Source organism: Pongo pygmaeus, chromosome 6 (assembly GCF_028885625.2).
Source record: "Pongo pygmaeus isolate AG05252 chromosome 6, NHGRI_mPonPyg2-v2.0_pri, whole genome shotgun sequence".
NCBI lineage: Eukaryota > Metazoa > Chordata > Mammalia > Primates > Hominidae > Pongo > Pongo pygmaeus.
The window spans coordinates 122,513,445-122,536,739 of record NC_072379.2 but is presented as its reverse complement, the minus strand read 5'-3'; the positions used below and the strand labels follow the sequence as shown (position 1 = coordinate 122,536,739).

The 23,295-nt window shown below is 37.3% G+C and overlaps 1 protein-coding gene across 12 annotated transcripts in view; it reads right to left on the bottom strand.

Annotated features, from left to right (window-relative positions):
- Positions 1–23,295, bottom strand: part of ASB15 (ankyrin repeat and SOCS box containing 15) — a 72,234-nt gene that overhangs the window by 2,993 nt on the left and 45,946 nt on the right. For all 12 annotated transcript variants that reach the window (XM_054496721.1, XM_054496718.1, XM_054496717.1 and 9 more), the window contains 8 exons: positions 21,623–21,731; positions 19,904–19,956; positions 19,682–19,813; positions 18,445–18,603; positions 11,532–11,777; positions 9,023–9,194; positions 6,868–7,438; positions 6,180–6,333 (listed from right to left, as the gene is read on the bottom strand). In XM_054496721.1, the coding sequence (XP_054352696.1) occupies positions 6,180–6,333; positions 6,868–7,438; positions 9,023–9,194; positions 11,532–11,777; positions 18,445–18,603; positions 19,682–19,813; positions 19,904–19,956; positions 21,623–21,729 (1,594 nt within the window). In that variant the 5' untranslated portion in view covers positions 21,730–21,731. The remainder of the gene's footprint in view (positions 1–6,179; positions 6,334–6,867; positions 7,439–9,022; positions 9,195–11,531; positions 11,778–18,444; positions 18,604–19,681; positions 19,814–19,903; positions 19,957–21,622; positions 21,732–23,295) is intronic.

Genomic DNA, 23,295 nt, shown 5'->3' with positions numbered 1-23,295 from the left:
CATGAATAATCCAATCTGAGTTTTGTTTCCAGTGTCTGATACTTAAACCTTGTATATTCTCAAAAAATATACTAACATTATTTAAGTATCTGATATTTTCAGTTCTTACTTTATCTATATTATAATTGCAAGATTGAGATTTTATAGCAGCAATATGAATGAATGAAGGAGCAGCATAGCATTCAGGCTTAGATGTGCACTCTGGACGTGGTCAGCTTGGATTAAACTCCTAGCTCCGCCCCTTAATATTTGTGTGACCTTGGGCAAATCACTTAATGTCTGCGAGTTTGGTATTCTCATCTGTGAAATAAGGATAACAACAGTACTTATCTCATAGGGTTGTTTGAAGATTAAACAAATCATGTAAAGTATTAGAAAAGTGCTCGGTACATTGTAACCATTCGATAAATATTAACTGTCATTCAATGCAATAATAAACATGATCACATCTCTATTACATTTGATGATATAAACAATTTATCATTTAAAATTTTAAAAAGTTCTCAAAAATTATTGATGCAACATTACCAAAATAAGCAAAAAAAAAAAAAAAAAACTAAAAAAAAATACAATTTTTTTTTTTCCTAACCAATACGCTGCCTTACAGATAGCTGGAGGACTCCTGACATCCAGTGGTTAATCACACTCATAGCAATCAACTCGCTTCGACTCTAGTTGCAGTAATATATGATGGAAACAATAAAAAAAACTTCCTGGCCTTATTTGTACTTGGATTGTCTTTCTAAAGTCGTCAGAATTAGTAAGTATTTTGCCAAAAAAAAAAAGTGAGCAATTAATTTCCATTTAAAAGCAAAGTCTGTTCTTTCTATGACAGGAAGTATAATGGTATTGTAGAAGGAGTCTGTGTTTTCAAGTAAGACAAACAAGGGTTGAAATCTTCACTTTGTTATTTTCTATGTTTATTATCTTGAGAAATTAATTTATCTAAGCCTCACCATTTTTCTCTGCCTTGCAGTCTCCAAGCTAAAAAAGAGAAGGTTTTAAGCTTTTTATTGCAAAATAAAATAGAGAAAGAAAGTACACATGTATAGTTTCATAAGTTATGTAAGTAATTATTAGTTGAACATCTATAATCACCTCCTAGGTCTATAGGAAATAGAACTTTGCCAGAGACCAAAGAAATTCTTTTACAATCCATCCTTCTTTATTTCTTTCTCCTACCATAAATAACTACTATTCTGAATTGTAATCACTTTCTTTAGAGTTTCATCATCTAAGTACACTATCCCTGCACTATAGTATTGACAGTACATTTTTAAAATTTTTGCTATGTCCTTTAAGTCTTTTCTAATCTGCAGGTTATTCTTTCCATCCCCTTTTTGTCTTTTCAACTAATCTTTGAAGAACCCAAATGCCCTTTAGTTTCCCACAGCCTGAACTTTGCTGATGGCGATCTCTTTGGCAAAACTATATCGGGTTCTGTGTTCATTCTTTGGGGGCTACGTATTAGCAGCTGTTGATGCTCATTGACTACATCCATTAATTTGTTGGAGGCTATATAATGGTGATAACTATATCTTTTTAAATTATTTAGAATACTTTTATAAAGGAATGCTTTTACTTATCTACTCTTTAGTTACTAATGGCACAGTTTATATATATATATATATATATATATATATGTAAAGCAGAATAAATGCTTAAGTCTTTCTTTTATCAGTTTTTAAGATGATCAGTTGATTTTCTATCATATTCTGGAGCTGACCAGTTTTTTTTTTAATTGTATATTTAATAAATCATTCTATTGTAAAGATACATGCACACATATATTCATTGCAGCCCTATTTGCAATAGCAAAGACATGGAATCAACCTAAATGCCCATCAAGGATAGACTGGATAAAGAAAATTTGGTACATATACACCATGGAATACTGTGCAGCTATAAAAAGGAATGAGATCATGTCCTTTGCAGGGACATGGATGGAGTTGGAAACCATTATCCTCAGCAAACTAATGCAGGAACAGAAAACCAAACACTGCATGTTCTCACTTATAAGTGGGAGCTGAATGATGAGAACACACGAACACATGGAGGGGAACAACACATACTGGGGCCTGTCAGGGGGGTGGCTGGGGGAGTTTGAGCATCAGGAAGAATAGCTAATGGATGCTGGACTTAATACCTAGGTGATGGGATGATTTGTGCAGCAAACCACCATGGTACATGTTTACCTGTGTAACAAACCTGCACATTCTGCACATGTACCCTTAAACTTAAAATACAAGTTGAAAGAAAAAAAAGAAAAACCCACAAATTGTATATTTAAATAGATTGGTTTCAATTCATTGAAATCATTACCCTTTTTGAAACTTAAATTGTCCCATCTTTGGCCAGTTGGAGCCTCTTCAAGTTAGCCCCTGAATTCTTTTGTCATGAATCATGTAGTCTTTCAGAATTTCTTTGCTTTCTGGTATGACCAGATGTTCCAGGTTCATCTTATTCATTTCCTTCCCCAGATGCAATCATCCATTTCTCAAAAACAAAACAAAACAACCTCCAGCAAAAACCCTGGTTTCTTTTGTTAGGAAATGGCATTTCCAGGCCAAAATCTGGGTCATAGGAATGCTCATTGCTACTGGGTTTATCATTATTTCTAAGACTTATCTGTAAACAGACAGACGCACGTGTGCGCACACACACACACTCAGCATAATCCACATGCACACAGATGCTTTCAAGATAAAATAGCTTATGAGTTTATATTGTTACTTCTAATTCAAATTCAGGACTACAGGATTTTTGTTTAATCTCTTCTCTATTACATCTATTTTCTTTCTGCCACACTGACAATCCTTGGTTTCAAGGATACAAAGAGTAATGGAATTGGAATATTCCTTAATTACTCATTTACTGAATATATCTCTCATCCTCAGCATAACAATATTAATATTATATCACCATCAATATTTTAAGATATTTAAAAATATGTATTTTAATTATTAAATATTATTTATTTTATCTACTAATATTCAAAAATAAATAATTGTGCTGTATCTATTTTATCAGAGCATATAACCATTACGTATTGCATCTTCTCCCTTTTAACTCTCACTTAGTCTTGGCATTCTGTTTAGTGTTAGCCTTGTCTAATAATAGTCCTCATGGGGATATCTTGCTAATCATTTTGGGTTGTCTAAAGGCCATTTCTTAGTGGATCCTTCAGATGTCAGTAAGAGGAACAATATTTCCTGAGTTCTTGCATGCTGACAACAGTTTGCCTACATTGATCATTGGAAGTCAATTTTGCTGTGCAAGCATCCTTGGCTCACATTTTCCTTCCAAGGAGAGTCTTAAATATGTTACTCCATTTTCTTTTGGCATAAAGTATTGTTGGTGAAAAGTTTAATAATAATCTATTTTTTTCCCTTATAAGTCACTTGTTCTTTTTGCCTATGTGCCCAAAGGATATAGTATTTTATATATTATAGTTTCAAATCTTTCTTTTTTATTACAAGTTTTTCTTGAAACTTAGTTTTTTGTATTTGTTATGTTCCCTCGATTTGGTTTTCCTTTTCAAAGAATCCTATTATCCATATATTGACTATTCATTGTCTGTCATCAATGTTTTTAGCTGTCTTTCAAATCCTTTTATCTAAGCTACAAGGATGCAAAGGCATAAGAATGATACAATGGACTTTGAGGACTCAGGGGGAAGGGTGGGTGAGGGATAAAAGAGTACACATTGGGTACAGTGTACACTGCTTAGGTGATGGGTGCACCAAAATCTCAGAAATCACCACCAAACAACTTATCCATATAACCAACACCACCTATTCCCCCAAAACCTATTGAAATAAACAAATATATATATTTTAAAATCCTTTTATCTATTTCTTCGTTTATATTTGATTTAAAATTTTTCTTCCATATCCTCTTTTATATCTCTCAATGTATTGTCAACTGTGTTGCTAGTTCTTGTTTTCATTCCAGTTCAGTCTTCACATTTGACATTAATTTTTTCTAATTTTTATTCCTAATTCTTTCCTCAGTTGTTATCTGATTTCTGAATTTTTCAAATTTTGACTCATGTTGTTCTTTCATATCTGATATTATTTTCCTCATGCTTTTTAGCTCATTTTTGAAATAGAAGGTTTGCATTTTGATTGCTCTGAGAGCGCATTTTTTAAGTTATGTATTCACTGCCCGTGGGGATATTATTCTGTTCTTCCTTCTATTATTATTATTTTTTTTTTGAGACGGAGTCTCGCTCTGTCCCCCAGGCTGGAGTGCAGTGGCTCAATCTCGGCTCACTGCAAGCTCCGCCTCCCGGGTTGACTCCCTTCTCCTGCCTCAGCCTCCTGAGCAGCTGGGATTGCAGGCGCCCACCAGCACGCCCGGCTAATGTTTTGTATTTTTAGTAGAGACAGGGTTTCACCTTGTTAGCCAGGATGGTCTCAGTCTCCTGATCTCGTGCTCCGCTCGCCTCGGCCTCCCAAAGTGCTGAGATTACAGGCGTGAGCCACCGCGCCCTCTCTGTTGCTCATTTTTATTTGCATTTAGTTTTCTTGAATTTTTAGAAGGATGCTTGGTTCCAGATAGCTTTTCTAACTTTACAGAGCTTCTTACTCTATTATTTTCTTGCAATGACCCAAAATATGGTGGTTAGATCTCTGAGGTTTCCTGGCTCTGTTTGCCACCCCAACTTTTTTGTGGGTCCTTTCTTGTTTCTGTCCTGCTCGATTTTTGATTTTACACTCAATGCGGGCTTAAGTCCAGGAAGGGAACTTAGAGAAGTGGTTTTCACGAATGCATAGGGTCTAGACTGTTTCGTAATTTCCCTTAGGCTTAGCTTTTTATTTGTAAAAAATAAGCATGATAATACTTAACTCTACAATATTTCATAGCACACTGTACATATACATTTCAGATATCTCACATAAACTTACCATGTAGTAAAAACATAAAAATGTTAATACTTTGGTTTTAAAACTAAATAAATTTATTAAGTAATTTAAATATTCTAGACACTACCACCTTATATGCATTATTTCTTTAGATTCCCATAACAACCTTATGAGGTTAATACTATCTTACATCTACTTTGCAATGGGAAAACCTAGGCATAAGAAGAATAAGTAACTTGCTCAAAGGCACACAACTAGGATGGCTATCTTGGTCTTTTTATAGGAAATAAAAAATCCTCCTCCACTTAGAGAAGCAAAAGTGGTAACAATAAATTGTTGCTTTTTATCATGAAAACATCAGTCCTGAATTACATATGCATTTTATAATCTAGCAATCCTACTCCTAGGCAAGGCCAGAATTTCATTTCATTCTAGGTCTATCTGACCCCAGAGCTCAATTTCTGGGCTAACAATACTATATTACTCATCAGATTCTCCAAGACTCCTGTTTTAGTTGCTGCAAAGTCTCTTCTATTATAGAACTAATTCCAGGGGAAGGCTGATTCACGTATATTAAAAATGTCAAATTATTTAAATGTCATATAAAATTCTATAATGCTTCTTTAGGCTTCATGAAATTGATGTCCAACTAGGTTTTGAAAGTTTATTTTTCCAAACTCATATTTTGAAAGTGAAAGCATCTCAAATCTATGATATTTTTCTGGGTTTTATTTGTATTTGGATTATTTAAAAATGTACTTTCATTGAAACTTGTATGATTCATTTTCATGGTAAACTTTCACCTAGAAAAGACAAAATTGCCTGTCTACAAATACTAACCTTTGATGGTAAGACTTTGTCAATAAAGACCCCAGAGAAAGCATGTCAAAAAGAGTAATTCTAATCCCTTCTGTTCATTCATTTACTCCATATTTATTGAAATGTACTACTTACTAGGCACTATGCTAAGCCTTGCAAATATAACAAGAAACAAAGTAGATCTCTACCCACATGGAGCTTGCAGTCTACGTATTGTATGATATTATAGAAGTTAATTTTTAAAATGAATTGTAATCAGAACGTTAATATAGCTGTAGTATTATTCATTATACAATTACAAAGCTGGAAAATATAAAGAAAAATGAAAATATGTATCTTACAACAGAGGAAGTGTTAAGGAAGATTTTAAAACCCAGATAATTCTGGAAATACAGTAGAGTAGCATAGGAAAAGTATCAAAGAAGACATTAAGAAATTTCCCCCATATATGTTCTTAATTTAAAAATTGTAGGCAAAACTTTTGGTTTTTACCTAGTATTTGGCGGATTTCTGGCCATTCTCTCTGTACTTCTAGTGCAGACTTCAGTTTAGCACACAGAGGAACATAATCCATGTAATCTATTAGTACACGAGTAACTCTGCCTACCAAGTGCTTCATCCAAGGAACTGTAATAAACTCACAGAACTGAGAGAATTGATAAAATTTAATTTAGTAGTATTTTTAATATGCCATATACATAAACACTCAATTGTGTTATGGAAAAATTACTCTTTGTTTTATTACAGAAAATAAAAGATCCCTTCTTGTAATGAACAAAAATTAAAAATAAATTGTTTGCTTCTCTCTGTGAAACCATCAGCCCTGAAGACTCGCCTGGCTCTGATGTGATTGTAGTCAGCAAAGCATGGAGAAATCATGCTTCTTTCCATCTGGCCCCAATATTCCACCAAACAGGCAGAAGTGACTAATTATATACATTTTCACATTCTTCTACATTCAGTTTTCAAGTCAAGAAAAACAGACAACATACTTTGGGGGGAGAGGTTGGGGGGCTAGATTTATGCTTATATCCCTGTATCATTGCAAACAAAAATTGAAAAAAAAAGAAAAATAGAAAAATTAGAGTTTATTTTTCTTTTCTTGTAACATCCCTAATTGAATGAACGTGTATTAAATTAGGATGATGACCCAATATAAAGCAGAAAATGCATAACTCACCGGGTTATCTTTTATTACACAAGATGTCCATCCTGGCAGCACCTCTTCCTGTATCTCTGACCACACAAATGAATTTCCAAAGATGTCACCATGCATGCAGTCAAAGCACATCTCCACTTGATAGCCATTATTCAGCAATAGCCTCAGCATTACCTCGTCGTTTAGGGCATATTGAATGACACTGGGGAAACGAGTGTCATTCACATGCATAAAATAACAATTGACATTAGCTCCATGGGAGAGAAGCAACCTGACAATTTCATAATTATTGGCCCTCACTGCCACAAGTAGACAGTTGAGGGGATCTAAGTTTGGGTCTGCACCTGCAGCCAGAAGGACTTCTGTGCAACGAACATCATTATTAGAAATGGCAAAATACAGCGCAGTCTTCCTCTCATCGTCATAGCTCTGGGAAATGTGGTCAGCAAGTAGAGTGTTCACATCAAAACCATTTTCAATGAGCAGTTCTAGACACTGTGCATTTTGTCCATCTGCTGCTGAGTGAATTGGTGTTAGCCCACTTTTCCGAATTGCATTTTTAGATGTTATTGGGATAAGATATTTCAGTGCACTAAAAGAAAAAAGTCAAATATCTACTTGCCATAAAGAAAATCAAGAAATTAAATAAACTACCGTTCTCACTAGATAAGTGAATACAAATTGTATAGTTTCCCTTATTTTCTCTAGATAACTTTATACTGAAACATTTAACCTTTGTCTGCCGAGGTACAACTATTTAGTTTAGTGTAATGTAGCTCAGTTTTGATTTAGCTTTCTGTTCTAAATATTCCTGGGAAACTGCATCTTACACGTTTTTTCCTAGAATTGTGGTTCTTCAGGAACCCTCCCCATCTTCCAGTTCTCCTCTGAACAGTATAATATTTACAGGCAACCGATACTATTTTTAAAAATATAGGAGAAAAGTAAGCCTTTCTAATGCCATAGAGGAATGCTTCATAATCTTGATCATTAGGATCTTGGGATCATTGGAAGTGACCCTGGATGACATTCAGTCCAACTGCTTCATTTAACAGAAGAACAATCTGAAGTCTGGAGAGGCAAAATGATTGTCCAAGGTCACACAGTTAGATGTAGAGCAGGACAAGAATTTGGGCCTTTTCCAATTCTCATGAATTATTCCTCTTTCACTGATTCCTACGCAATCTATTTTTTAATACTGGCCATGAACACTCTGTCTGCTTCCATATAACTTGCAATTGAATTATTAGCCAAAATAAGAGTCTTTAGTATTCCATCAACTTTGCATCAGTCCAATTGAGATAACCAACCACAGTTTATGTTTCTAAGTACATGTGATACAGTTGTGAGTTTCACACTTGACTAACCAGCTAGACATGTGTGAGAGTCACAGGCAAGGAGAACCTGATCTCTTGCGTCTACTGTTGTGAACTTATGAACACTGGGAGTAAATCCAGGTAAACTCTAACAACATGTCACTTAGCATTAATTATGCGTCACTGGCCACTTAGCCAATGGCCCACTGAAAACTATAAAGCCCAATTACTTCAAAGTTTTTGAGCTTATGAAATATATTTAATTGCCTAAAAGCATCTTCTCATGGTGGGTAGTTTAATATAGGGATCTAGACTTCTACCAATGTGTTAATTATGTACATTTTGTGATTTAAGAATCTATTCGACCGTTCGTATGGAATAAAAAATTCTAAACTTATAATGAAAGTTTTCTATTCAAGAATACATTTGACATTATACTATAATATCCTGGAGATGTTAGGAAATAACTGGAATAACACTGATAGTATTGCTACAAATTTTAATCCTTTGTCAAGGGCAAAATTTTTAGACACTCTGTAGCCTTTTGTTAAATACATTTGTAAACAGAAAGGCACTCTTGAGTGGCTTGTGCAGAATTCTCACTTATGCCTTAATTCCCTCTAAAAGAAAATTTCTTTTCATTATAAAAGTACTATAAATTCATTTTTTGGAAGTACAAGAATATCAAAAGGAGGAAAATTAAATAAGTTCTAAATATCTAAATTTGGAGCATCAAAACCTGAAGCTTATGCCTATTTCTCCTTGGATTTTGAAAGGTATTACATATAGACTTGTGATTATAGTGTATATACAAATTTGCATTTTTAACTCAAATAATTACCCTATAATGTATCACTCACAGATAATGCCCCTCATAGGCAGCTCGGTGTATAGGAAGATGCCCTGCTCGGTTAGGTACATTTCCGCTTCCTCCATATTCCAGCAGGAGGGAAATGCAGTCGGGATTGCCACCACCTGCTGCCTCAAACAGCACCGACGCCCCATCATCTGCCAAAGCAAGCACGTCACCACCTGGCAGTATAAAACATGTGGCATAATGATAACTGGATGGTATTGTTTAAACAATCCCCTTGAAAACAGCCTGTTGTGGGGCTGGGCACGGTGGCTCACACCTGTAATCCCAGCACTTCGGGAGGCTGAGGCGGGCGGATCACGAGGTCAGGAGTTCGAGATCAGCCTGGCCAACATGGTGAAACCCTGTCTCTACTAAAAATACAAAAATTAGCTGGGCATGGTGGCGTGCACCTGTAGTCCCAGCTACCCAGGAGGCTGAAGCAGGAGAATCATTTGAACCTGGGAGGTGGAGGCTGTGATGAGCCGAGATCACGCCACTGCACTCCAGACTGGACAATAGAGCGAGACTCCATCTCAAAAACAAAGAAACAAACAAACAAAAAAACCCCACAAAACCTGTTGTGTTCCTTTCTGGTTAGTACTTAAAAAGTATAGAATTAAGGGCCTCCATGTTTTCTATATTTTCAATAAACAGTCATGTATGCAGCATGGTTTGTTTTATTAGAAAATCTTTGGGCCAAAAATCATGAGAGAAACTAAGTCAATTTTCATGATAGGCAAATTCTTCTGAAAAAGGCTCGTTAGACTTTTTAATTTAAAGACAGTAGTTTTTTCATTTTTTAAATTTTTTATTTTTTTTAATTTTTATTTATTATTATTTTTTTTTGACTGAGTCTCACTCTGTCGACCAGGCTGGAGTGCAGTGGTGTGATCTCAGCTCACTGCAGCCTCCGCCTCCTGGGTTTAAGCAGTTCTTCTGCCTCAGCCTCCTGAGTAGCTGGGATTACAGGCGGGTGCCACCACAGGGTTTCACCATGTTGGCTAGGCTGGTCTTGAACTCTAGGCCTCAAGTAATCTACCCACCTTGGCATTCCAAAATGCTGGGATTACAGGCATGAGCCATGGTGCCCGGCCCTCTCTATTTTAACTTAACAAATACTTACAGTTAATAAAATATTAACAAATACTTCATTGCCCTCTATGTGCAATCAGTGTGTGTGACCCTAAGAAGAATAAGTGTGACTACTCTAAGGAGCTTAGAGGGGAAATGAAACAAAATATCAGACAGCACAAACTGTATGATATTCCAGTGACATTGACATAAAGACAAGGAGACATGATGTAGGAGACAGTGGCTCTGCTGCTTATGGTGAGAGCTGGGGGCAAGCCGTTTTAGTTCCATGCACCTCCATCTCCACATCTGTGAATGATTAATACAGCTTACTTCACAGGGCTTATTTGAAAATTAAATAGGATTGTATTGGGACACCTCAAAAATGTTAGTCTTTTTCCCATAGGGAATCACTGGGGATCATGTGGTGCTAGAGTTCATTTGCAGATGAGGACACTGAGGACCAGATATTTAAGGGACAAGGCTAGAGTCTCACAGTGAGTAGTGGCGCAACCAGTTTAGGAGTTAGGTCTCCTTAACTCATGGTCCTGGAGTTATATAAAGCACCTGGAGGGTTTAAGAAAGGGCAATGTCACAATATGTTGGGAAGAATTAGGAAAGGATTTAGGGAGGAGGTGTCTCAAGAGATTGACTTTGAATTGTGCTGAAGAGATGAAGGCAAGGACCTGACCCAAACCCAGAGAGAAGGAATGCAAGGTATGTTTGGGAATACTGCTAGTGTATTTTGACTGAGTGTAGGATACAAGATGGGAGCAGTGAGGGATAAACGTGGTAAAACAATTTGAGATGATACAATAGGGATTGTTTTTTGGATAGTTGACACTATTGTAGCTGCCCTTTAGGGAGAGGAGCCAAGTTGCAGTATGTACCATGATTCTCTGATGGGAGACTAGAAACCCAGAAAATGGTTAGAAAGTATTTGCACTGGTCTGGGGAGGATTGAGGGACCTGATCAGGATGGCAGATGGATTGCAATGAGAGGACAAGAGAAACGCTACAAGAATTTGCAACTGATTGGATTTAGGAAAGCAGGTGATGGAGTAATTAGAGATAAACACAATCTTTCGATCTTTTGAGAGAAATTATTACATCAGAAGAGTGGAAAAACAGGAGGAATTCAGTTAAGGAGAAGATGAGCATGAGGCCCTGATGGGCCATCTATGTGCAGATTGAACTCTCTCTCTCGAGAGCAATCAGGACTGGGCTTGTAAATTCATAGGTCACAATGTATAGGGCTTAGCTGAGTTGTAGAATAAGGGTCTACTGAGGGACCAGGTGGGAAAACCTGATGCCAAGTTCCATTCAGCAGAGGAAGAGGAGCTCCCCTAGTTACATTCAGGGGAGGAAGAGTGAGGAATGGAGAAAAGGAGGGTTCGAGAGGCAGGACAAAAGTCAGGAAAGTGTAACTCCTTTTCACATACCTTTGTGGATTAGATGTTCTAACACGTCACAGTGACCATACTCAGCAGCAACGCCTAATGGTGTGACTCCAAATCCATCTCTCAGGTGGACATTGCCTCCGTGTTTTAGCAGCAGAGCTATGATATCTTTTCGGCCTTGCTTGGCTGCTTCATGCATTGCTGACCATCGCTTGACACAGGGCTGGTCTAGGCTAGTGTTGTGTTTGATCAGAGTCGATATCATGTCATAGGAGCCATTTTTTACAGCTTGAAAATGATTGTTAAAAACAACACTAAGTATATTAACACAAATACTTTAGGTGGTATTAAACTAATTACTGAATTTAATATTGAAGTAGATACTAGCTAGTAAGTTTTTTCCTACAAGGAAAATAATGTATTTCTCATATTCCTTCTATTTCTCATACCCAAGTTTATATTTGTGAAACGTAAGTTTACAAGATGACACTACCTTTTCTTTGAGACCTGGAGGAGGGGTAAGAGTTTCACAGAAAATAACACGTATCACTAGGATAGGATGTTGTGTGCCCTCTTTCTAAATTTTAATTTCTTCACCAACAAAATGGAAATAACATTTGTTGTTGGGTTGTACAAATTAAATAATGTATGCAAAATTCTCAGTGTAGTACCTAGTATATAACAGGAAGGAGCTCAGTAACTGACTATTATTATTATTATATCACTCCTAGGATCCAGGAACCTCATATGTAAATCATATTCATCAGGTTTCCCCTATAGAAACAGGGTTTTGTTCCCTTGCCACAAAAGGTAGCAGTAAGTATTGAATGAACTTCTCTTTCTTATATAGGTATTTTCTCTTTCTTTCTTTCCTTTCTTTCTTTCTTTTTTTTTTTGGAGACAGAGTCTCGCTCCATTGCTCAGGCTGGAGTGTAATGGCAAATCTCAGCTACTGCAACCTCCACCTCCTGGGTTCAAGCAATTCTCCTGCCTCAGCCTCCTGAGTAGCTGGAATTACAGGTGCATGCCACCATGTCTGGCTAATTTTTGTATTTTTAGTAGAGACAGGGTTTCACCATGTTGGTCAGGCTGGTCTCAAACTCCTGACCTCGTGATCTGCCCGCTTTGGCCTCCTAAAGTGCTGGGATTACAGGTGTGAGCCACCACGCCCAGCCCTGTTTCTTATATTTTTAATGAGTGATTATCAATAAGATTGTTTAGACTCTACATAGGCCAGCTGTTCCCAGTGAGTGAAGTAAGTGACAGTTAAGTAGTACAATTAAGGAGGTTCACCAAATCAGTTGTCTCTCTCCCTCTCTGCTCGTCTCTAATGGCTGAAATTATACTGTTACAAGGTTTTTCCCCTTTTGGATTATTAAGAGATTGTCCCCATTTAGATATATACACTTCTAAAAATGTAACTTTTTTTTCCTTGTAAGTAAAATCTTATTAAAATACAAATTAGGACGAGTGCTGCCCCTACAAATGGAGATGTACACAGTTACATTCACTCATTCATTCATTCATTCACCCACTCATTTACAATTCAGTTAATACGGCTAGCTCTACTAAAGGCTCTGTATTATGCACTGTGGACAACAGGAAGAAGAGATAGATGTGGATCTCACTCGTAGAGTTTACGGCCTAGAGAAGAAGCCTATGCTGCCTTCTATTTAAAGAGAGACTCAAAGTCTGGGCCTATACTGGGAAACGTAGAAGATGTGAGGCCACATGTAACATTCTGGGGTAACCAGGAGGCAGAACCCAGAAAGGATCTAAAGCCAAGGCAAGGAAAGCAGCTGCCAGTGTGGTAATGGGAGGTTGAAGATGAACTTTGCCTACTTCATTTGGGAGCAGGCAAGCCATCCCTGCAGGAGATTCCAGTTTTTCTCCCTCTCCTTGTCTAAAGTAGAACCTGTTGACAAATGCGTCTCTGAATTGCCCAACTGTCACTGGCAGCTCTAATTACAGTGAATTACCTCATGCTAGCTGGTGTTATTGCAGAGCAAACATCAAGTAAGCTAAACAAACTAAGAGAAACGTGTCCTCATGGATCTTCTTGCTCTGATGGCAGTTTTTATAATTAGAGAAAAAATGTGTTAAAATAATGAACCTCTTCCCTCATAATCTTTTTACTTTTTGTCTGACTCAGAAAATATATTGATTAAAATAGTTTCTCTTCATGAAAATAACTGCATAAATGGGCCATCTTCAACTTAAGATAGTTTTTAAAAAAGCAAAACTTCACTTCCAATTTAATTTTTTGAAATCAAGAATGTATTTCCCATAGAAATAATAATGCAAATGGTAGGAAACCCCTTCCAAGCTAACTCATGAAGACATTCTTAACCAATAAATGACTGAAATAATGAAAACTCATAAAGCACAGTATTGGTGTAACATAAATGATTAAGTAAAATAATTTAAAAATGTCTTGTTTTACATATGGATATATATATGTTTACATATTATATATAAATTTTTTTCTCTAGAACTTAAAATTCTAAAATTTAGAATTCTTTAGAATTTTTTCAGAAATGTTGAAATTCTTTATTAATTTTTAAAATGTATAGCTTCAATAGTAATGCTTAAAACTGACTTTAAGTTAAAGAGTTTAGGGAATTAGATTAAGAATTTTGCATAGATGATAGGCAAGGGTTATCTTGATTATCTTGACAAGGACTGCTGGATTAAAAGTGGAAATGGAGTGAAGAAGATGTGTATTGATTTGTCAGAAAGAAAATGTCTGAAGCAAAATGAACTGATCTGTGAATGGGGTAAGGCCATCAGGAATGGAGGGCAGTGGGACTGAAGCATCATGCCAGACAGTCCCTGAGCATCCTCCTTACTCTGGGCTCCACTGGCCAGGATCAGCTTGTGCCTATCCAACTAGAGAAAGGTGACACCAACTCCAGGGGAGTGGGCAGAGAAGGAGTCCAAGTGCAAAAACCTTTAGTAAGTGTCAGATCATCACAAATCAGATATCTACCACTCAGCAAGTAACTGTATGACTATAATACATCAAAGTACCTTAAATAAGGAAGGGCCAGATGGCTGATAGGGAATAAGGGTCCTAGAGGGACCAAAAGTGATTTTTTTCTTGGCCCTCTAAGGATATCTCATAAATAGAGATAAGGATGATGGCATTAGGATAAGAAAAATTAACATGACATTGTACAGACAAAAAGAAGAAATACTTTTTTCCCTCTTATCTCTCCTCTACAAGTTAAGGGATTCCTCTTATCTCTCCTCTACAAATCTCAAAGACCATAGATTCAAGAACAAACTGAGGAAGTGCCATGAATAATCCATTTTCCTATAAAGCCTAAGAAGACTTGGCATGGGTTCCACAACAAAGGCGGTGATTAAGGTAACCCAGGAAAATCCCTCTTCCCCAGATGTGTGGCTGAAGAGGACGTACATGAGCACCTCCAGGATATTAACTTCATGGAGACTTTAGTCCTCTCTCGACCTTACCACTTAGTTTTTAAAATATATTATTTCCTAATATTAATTCTATTTCAATTCTGATAACTCAGTGATAGAGTTCCTTTCCTACACTTTAGATATTGCTAGCATAGAGAATGAAACCAACACGGAACTTTGAAATGCATGTAAATGTTTACTGCTCTATTGTAGGCCTTAAGCATTAAAGAAAAATTTAAATGAGGCCGAAAGAAAACAAGGAGTGATAATCACGGCTTAGTTGTCCTTTAAGAAATAAGTGGATTGAAACTAGCAAGTGGAGAATAATTCTCCATTTGCAAAGTGAAGCAGTATACAATTCTGGAAGTGTGTCCTTTTTGTGCAGAAATTCAAGGTGATCTATAGAAACAACACAGATGTTGTTGCAAATATTCTGTGGCATATTCTGGCCTTTAAAAAATAATATAGGTCATGGGCCGGGCACAATGGCTCATGCCTGTAATCCCAGCATTTTGGGAGGCCGAGGAGGGCAGATCACGAGGTCAGGAGATCGAGACCATCCTAGCTAACATGGTGAAACCCCGTCTCTACTAAAAATACAAAAAATTAGCCAGGCATGGTGGTGGGCACCTGTAGTCCCAGCTACTCGGGAGGCTGAGGCAGAAGAATGGTGTGAACCCGGGAGGCAGAGCTTTGAGATCACACCACTGCACTCTAGCCTGGGAGACAGAGCGAGACTCCGTCTCAAAAAAAAAAAAAAAAAAAAAAATGTATATATATATATATATATGTGTCACATTACTAGTGGTGAATCAACACCCACAGATAGATATTCTGTTTAATGTCTGTAGAGCCTGCTCAGGAAAAGAGTTCTGGTTTATTTATGAAAATTGTCACGTGACTGTGATTTAAAGGCAGGCTAAAATGTATGCAGAGACTATGATTGCTTTCTCAGTATTTATGCTTCCCCTTTTCCTTTTAGCCACAGAGGCCCCAAGTATTTAGCTGACCACAGACCATCCAGGTAGACACTAAATGTCCTGGCCTCCCTTGCCGCAAGGTGTGGTGGTTTGTGACAAAATCTGAACTAATGGGACATGAGTGGAAGGGCCATGTGCACTGTCCCGGTCATCTTTTTAAATTGAAGATGCTTGCCTAGGGCTTCCTCTTTCGTCCTTCCTGCTGCCTGGAAGATGGTAACATTGGGAGCAACCTTGGAAACACACTGTAATGTTGATACAACCACCCTCACAACCCTGGGCCATTCCGCAATGTGTGAGAGAGAAATGACTTCTTTCTCTTTAAGTCATTCTTGTTTACTTTGTGGATGTGTTTTTGTTTTTTGTTACAGAAGCTTTGTCTGTATTCTAACTATATGGATTAGATTGTTTTTCCCATCTTATCTGAATTTGTGAAGGCTGAAAGTTCTGACATGGGGCAAGAGTAGGCAAGAAGGGGCCGGGCGGGGTAGCTCACGCCTGTAATCCCAGCACTTTGGGAGGCCGAGGCGGGCTGATCACGAGGTCAAGAGATGGAGACCATCCTGGCTAACACGGTGAAACCCTGTCTCTACTAAAAATACAAAACATTAGCCGGGCGTGGTGGCGGGCGCCTGTAGTCCCAGCTACTCCGGAGGCTGAGGCAGGAGAATGGCGTGAACCCAGTAGGCTGAGCTTGCAGTGAGCCGAGATTGAGCCACTGCACTCCAGCCTGGGTGACAGAGCAAGACTCCATCTCAAAAAAAAAAAAAAAAAAAAAAAGAGTAGGCAAGAAGGAACCAGGCCAAAATGACACCGCGCTGTGGCGACCCTCTTCACTGAGCAAGCTGTACCAGGGCAGAACACCTGCCGTTCCCCTATACAGCCCTCAAGGCAATCCCCAAGAGCAAGGCTCTTTGAAGGCTTCACAGATTTACTGCTTTTTTATTCTCCTAATTTAATTTAAATATATACTTTATTATAGCACTTATAACACTAATTTTCCATTTAAATCACATCTAACTCTCCTCCTAGACTCTGAAAGCAGGAAGATTAGTCCATTCATCTTTATATACACACTGCCCAGGACAGCCTCTGGCTTAATGTGACTTCCCTTTTTTTTTTTTTTTTGAGACGGTGTTTCTCTGTTGCCCCGGCTGGCGTGCAGTGGTGCGATCTCGGCTCACTGCAACCTCCGCCTCCCGGGTTCAAGCGATTCTCCTGCCTCAGCCTCCCGAGTAGCTGGGTTTACAGGTGCCTGCCACTAAGCCCAGCTAATTTTTGTTTTTGTATTTTTAGTAGAGACGGGGTTTCACCATGTTGGCCAGGCTGGTCTTGAACTCCTGACCTTGTGATTCGCCCATCTCGGCCTCCCAAAGTGCTGGGATTACAGGTATGAGCCACCGCGCCTGGCCAATGTGACTTCTTAATACATGTTTTTTGCACTGATATTGTTGAATCAATGCCATCAAATACAAATATTTTACTGATGTTCATGATTTATTCAAGTTTGCTTAACAATATTCAGGTTGTTTAAATTTTTTTGTAAGTGATTCCTCTGTGAACAGGAGCTGTGATGGTTCTTAACTAGCTATGACCTTTAACGTCTTCCTCTGTGATTGCTGATAATCTAATGTCCTTTCCTCCCTCTCCTCCTGCTCCTGCTCCTCTTCCCTTTCCTCCTCCTGCCACACAGACAACTTCATAATGGCTCTTCCCTCTTGAGCATCTATTCATGTGAGAGCTTTTATATATTTTTTCTCTAAATTTTCATCACAATTCCGCATGGTAGGTGTTGTATTTCCATTTTATACTTGAGAAAACTGAGGCCCATGATTGCAATTCACAGCTAAGATTTAAACCCAGTGATCTCACGTGCCAACACCAAATTCTTACTCCACCACCCTATGTCCCTAAGAGAAAGGAAATGTTATCTCTGGGTCATTTGGAGCTAATCTTATCACTCTCTGCTTTCACAAGCAGACTTGCCAATTCTTATTGTTCAGCAAATAGCAGGATATACAAGACAGAGCTGATAAATGTCACCTTCAGATTTCCCGTTCTTCCCTTATGTCACAGTGTACCCCTCATAGGTGCCATGCTCTGCATCTGTGTGCTCAGAATCTGCTGGCCCTCCTTCCTCCCAGCTTCTCCTGATCAGTCTGATGTGAACTTGATGTCTCCCTTTGGAATCCCTTTCCACCTCTTGCTTCTGGCTACATATTGCATATGCAACCCTCCTTACAACTGGATCCTACCTAGAGAATATTCCTTTAAAATTGCTATCTCTGGTTTCGAAAAACTAATTCAGATCCCTCTTGGTTAGTTGCAGTCTCTACAACTGGATACTGAAGGATATAGCCATCTTTCATATTTGACATCCTTGTGGGATAGGAAAACAAAATCACAGGACAGAAGACATGGGGGTTAGGCAAGTAGCTCAGGGAATGGAAGGAACTGAGATCACAATTTTAGCCATTATACAGTGGTTTCCAATAAATACTTATTATTTGTTTCAAACTATAAAAGTTCTAGAAAAAAAGGTCATTTACCAATCAGAAGGGGGGTCTCTCCTTTGTCATTTTTTGTGTTGGGCCACACTCCCTTTTCTAATAAAGTTCTTACATTTTCCACCAGACCAGCTTTGACTGCCAAAGTCAAGGGTGTTTCTCCATCACAGGTCTTGAATTCCCAGAGTGTCTTATAGGATGCTGTGACATGAAAGCATTATGTTGAAAAGTTGAAAATACTCACTTATAGGATAACACACAAATCAGAGCAACCCAATATTATATACATCAGATTGAACAAAGTCAATTGATGAAAATGAAAGGCCTTTGACAAAAGTTTACCAAATGACGGTGAGGATAAAGTAGATGCACATGGACTTGCTAATCAAATTGACAGCTAGAAAACCAAAATCTGTTTCTAGCTGCTTTTTTGAAAATGACGTGCTAAGTCTCATTTCTTGATACATTACAAAACAATGTTTCAATCCTTTGTATTATAATTTATATTGTAACTGAAATTGTTTTTTGTGAAATGAAATCTGTGAATGTGGGAATGAGAATGTACTTGAATGTAGGTATCACTGTGTCAAAATGATCCTTAACATCATCTATAGCTGTCTGTCTAGCTGTCTAGTTTTCTAGATGGCTGGCTTATAATCAAGTATGTATCTCCCAGAACATAGAGCTGTCATGCAGCAGTGGAAGCTGAATGATAGGGCACTCTCAAAAGTGTTCTGTAAGATGCTGAGATGTGAAAACACTGTATTCGAACATAAAAGTTACTGTTAATATTTAACAGTGGCTTGATTTGCCACAATATTTTTTAATGCTTACATTATGAAAAAAATCAATGTAATGTAAAGACGAATATTGTCATTACTCCCTGTTGTACTATATAAGAATCTTTTGGAAAGTGTTAACTCAAGAGATAGTTCAAAATGAAAAATTTAAAATTGACTTCCAAAAGAAAAGAGTGTTATATATGACTCAATTCATGATATATAGAAACTTTTATCACTTTTATGTAATAACCAAACCTTTCCACCAACCTGTGTCTCATTCATAGGTAAAAGGATGCAAAAGGTAAACCCCGAATGTCAAAAAAACTCCTAATTTTTGTACTCTGAGTTTAAAACACAGGTGCTGCCTTTTTCAAATTCCAAATAATATTTTAATCTGCCTTTTCTTTCTGCTAGTTATGTTCACTGAAAACACTGATAACATCAACATATCAACATTCTTGCTCTGGCTTGGTCAAACACATTTTATGTTCTCTTACCATCCAGAACAATCTCAAGTATTTGTTGAATGGGTTGAACAACAGCTTCATGCAATGGAAACCATCCTTTTTCATCAGCTTCATCCATTGCATATTTATATTTTACATACTCCTGGAGCTCAAGAATGTGACCTAAATTAAACACATGGACTGATGACTAATCTCTGTTTTCGCAAGGTGGGATCTCCAGTCCATCCCACTGTAGATAGTACACCCATTTACCTTGTTTTATGGCCTCCACAAGTTTTCTGTTTTGAGCACTTAGGGGTACAAATCTATGAGATAAAGAAAAATCATATTTATACTAGATACTAGTGATATAGTTCAAGGAACCAAACATTTTAATTTATATTGCATTTTTAAACTTAATTTTAATAATCAAGATCCAAAGGAGATGCATACAATTGATTTTATCTCCTTAAAAAGTAAATGTATGGGAGTCAGAAACAGACTATATTTATGATGCATTGATCTAAGAATATTAGTGAAGATGGCAAAATAGAAGATTACAGTGCTATCTCTGAGATATCTCAAAGCAATAAAAAAGGAGTAAACAATTGGAGTCAGATTCAGAAGAGCTAGGTTCAATTCCTAGCCTGATTTTGTGATTCCGCGGAGGCCAATTAGCCTTTCTGGATGTGGGTTCTTCATCTGCAAAATGATGGAATTAACAGAAAGATCTCTAGGGCTTTGTCTAATTTTAAACACTCTATGCTCAAAAAATGTTTATTGCTTTGAACTTAATAATTGCTAATAAGATACTTACTTGGGAGCTTATGGTCTAAACTACATATGCGAGTTTTAAATCAACTGTTCCACAAGTGAAAATAGGCAGAGCATTTACTAAACAAACTCCCTATCACTGGCCCAGCAGGTCATGATTTAAACCCTCATGGAAGTTTTCTGGTGTGTGTGTTTGTTAAGTGGAAAGAAGGAATTCCATAACAAATTTACTTAACTCTGTTAAGCAGAAACATCTGCTAGCATACCAGGGTTGTGAATGCCTTCCAGGGAGCTCTGAAGTTCTAACGCTTGTTGGAGATAAGGGAGAAATTCCAGACCAGAAATTTCAATGTACTATGTCTATCTTTTCAAAGCTCGAAAGCAACAATTTTTAAACACTGGATCTCTTCAAAAGTACTACTAAAGTCCAGAATACAAGATTTTAAACACTATAACAAAAAGTAAAGGTAAGCTAGTTTATTTCTGTCAGACATATAATGTGTTTTTTAAAGAAATAAATTTACTTTTGCAGTTTTAGACTCAATAAATCCTACCTACATAATACATCACTTTTAGGTATATTTTAACTTATTAATTCTTGTCATTTGGATAGTAGGTAATCAAATAGGTGGTAGTTTGTATATTACTTTGTCATATAAAATAAAAGCCCACAACTCTCCTCTCATTCATTAACTAATGGGCTACGTGGCTTAGCATTATTCTTCATATTTTAAACATACAACAAAGGACAATATTTAAACCAATTGTTTAAACATATAACAATTTCCAAAATGGAATACGTTACCTATAAAGGGTTAGCTGAATCAGTAGCACAATGAGTTCTAGAGTGTACAGACCTCTGTATACCAACCTGTCTGTATACTTGTTGTATAAACTGTACTTGCAAATATGTTCAAATTACTCATTGCCCTTTTTGAATCTATATTAATTTAGAAAATAGGCAATTCTATACAACCAAATTCATCTAGGAATTTTCCACATAGGATTTTTCCTGTTTTCCACATGAGGTGAGGATTTGTGGAAGATCAGATTGCTAAAACTTATGAACAGTGGCCCTTGGAAAGCTGTTAGATTCCCTATCAGAAAGGAAAGGTGAATTTTCCTAGAGGAGGAATTAGGAAATGGTATTCATTTTATCTTACAACAAAATGAATGCCATAAAGAAATTTTGCTGAGGATAGTTGGTTTGAATACTACCTTTCAGGACAAAGTGCAGTCTTGCTGGCTTCAATGGATTCTTGAATACTTAGCTGAATATCATAACTTGTAAGATGGTCTTCATCAGAGTCATCATTAGTATCCATTCCTGCATATAATTTTGAAGGAGACAAGTTCTTATTATCAACAAATGGCCCAAAACAGTACATAGAGTAAACATGAAAAATGCATAGTGAAAAACTAAAATGCATTTTCCTTTCCCTAGTTAACAAATACAAATGCGGGTAACATTTTAATCCACATTACATGTGAGGTCCATTTTATTAACTTAAATGGTCTAACTGTTGAAACCTTTAATGACCTGCCCTTTGAGCATTTGCACTTTCTAACTTTTGACTTTTATTTTTTTCAGTAATGACTGCAGTTGGGCTTATAAGAATTCACTTTTTCCTGAGCTTCTGATTGATGCCAATTTTGGTCCATCAGTTTTCTTGGAGAGTGTGTACATAACATATTAAAAGCTTAAAAATCGATCCAAGGAGGATAAGATGGATAGTGGCTGTAATGGAGAACAGTCATCCTTTTACATTCCTTTTTGTTTTGAGATGTAGTCTTGCTCTGTCGCTTGGGCTAGAGTGCAGTGGTGTGATCTCGGCTCACTGCAACCTCCACCTCCTGGATTCAAGCAATTCTCCCTCCTCAGCCTCCCAAGTAGCTTGGATTACAGGTGCACACCACCATGCCTGGCTAATTTTCGTTTTTTTTTTTTTTGGTAGAGACAGAGTTTCACCATGTTGGCCAGGCTGATCTCAAACTCCTGACCTTGTGATCTGCCCGCCTCGGCCTCCCAAAGTGCTGGGGTTTACAGGTGTGAGCCACCGTGCCTGGGCCCTTTTACATTCTTCACAAACCAGCAATGGTCAGCTTCAAAGTCTGACTGGTCTCAGAGCATCATTTGAACATTGTGATAAGGACCATTTTAACTTCATCCATAGACCGGAAACCAGCCCTCCTATAGAGTCCCCATTCACTCCCTTACACAGTTCTATTACAAGCCACTGCTCTTGACTGGCCCATCTCCCCTGAAGACAATACAGAAAAATGTAGATTAGCCTTCATTTGCTTATTTATTCCAAATACCAAATTAGGAGAATGAATTTACTATTTTACTTTTTACTATTGAATCAATTGCTTTATTTTATTTAGAGAGGACATTTAGTAAATATAGAAATAAAATTTCTATAGCTGAGTTGACTGGCTAATATGAAATTATCTTTGATTGATGGTGCTTTTCAAGCCTTTTATAGTCTCTATATGAAATTTTACTTTATAGTATGTCTTCTGAATGAGAGAAAAACAAAAGAGTGCTCTGCAGGAAATTTCCAAAACACAGTTGACACACGCTTTACCTCTTCTCATTCTTCTCAAGGTTGGATAATCTCAAACTCTATACCTGCTAACATCCAAGGCCTCTAACCTGTGGACAGACTGTGCATGAACTCAATGGCAATATTATGATTAATTGTTCATTGTTCTATAGCAGTGGCCTTAATATCACCTCGGAACAAAAGGTATAGAATAGTGCTAATGTTCAGAGACCACATATGAGATAGTCACCATGCTCCACCAAGCATGTTCCCTCACACTGTGGTATCTCAGTCTCCTCAAAAGGCACCTAGAGATCTTATTCACCACGTAGATGTAAATGGTAT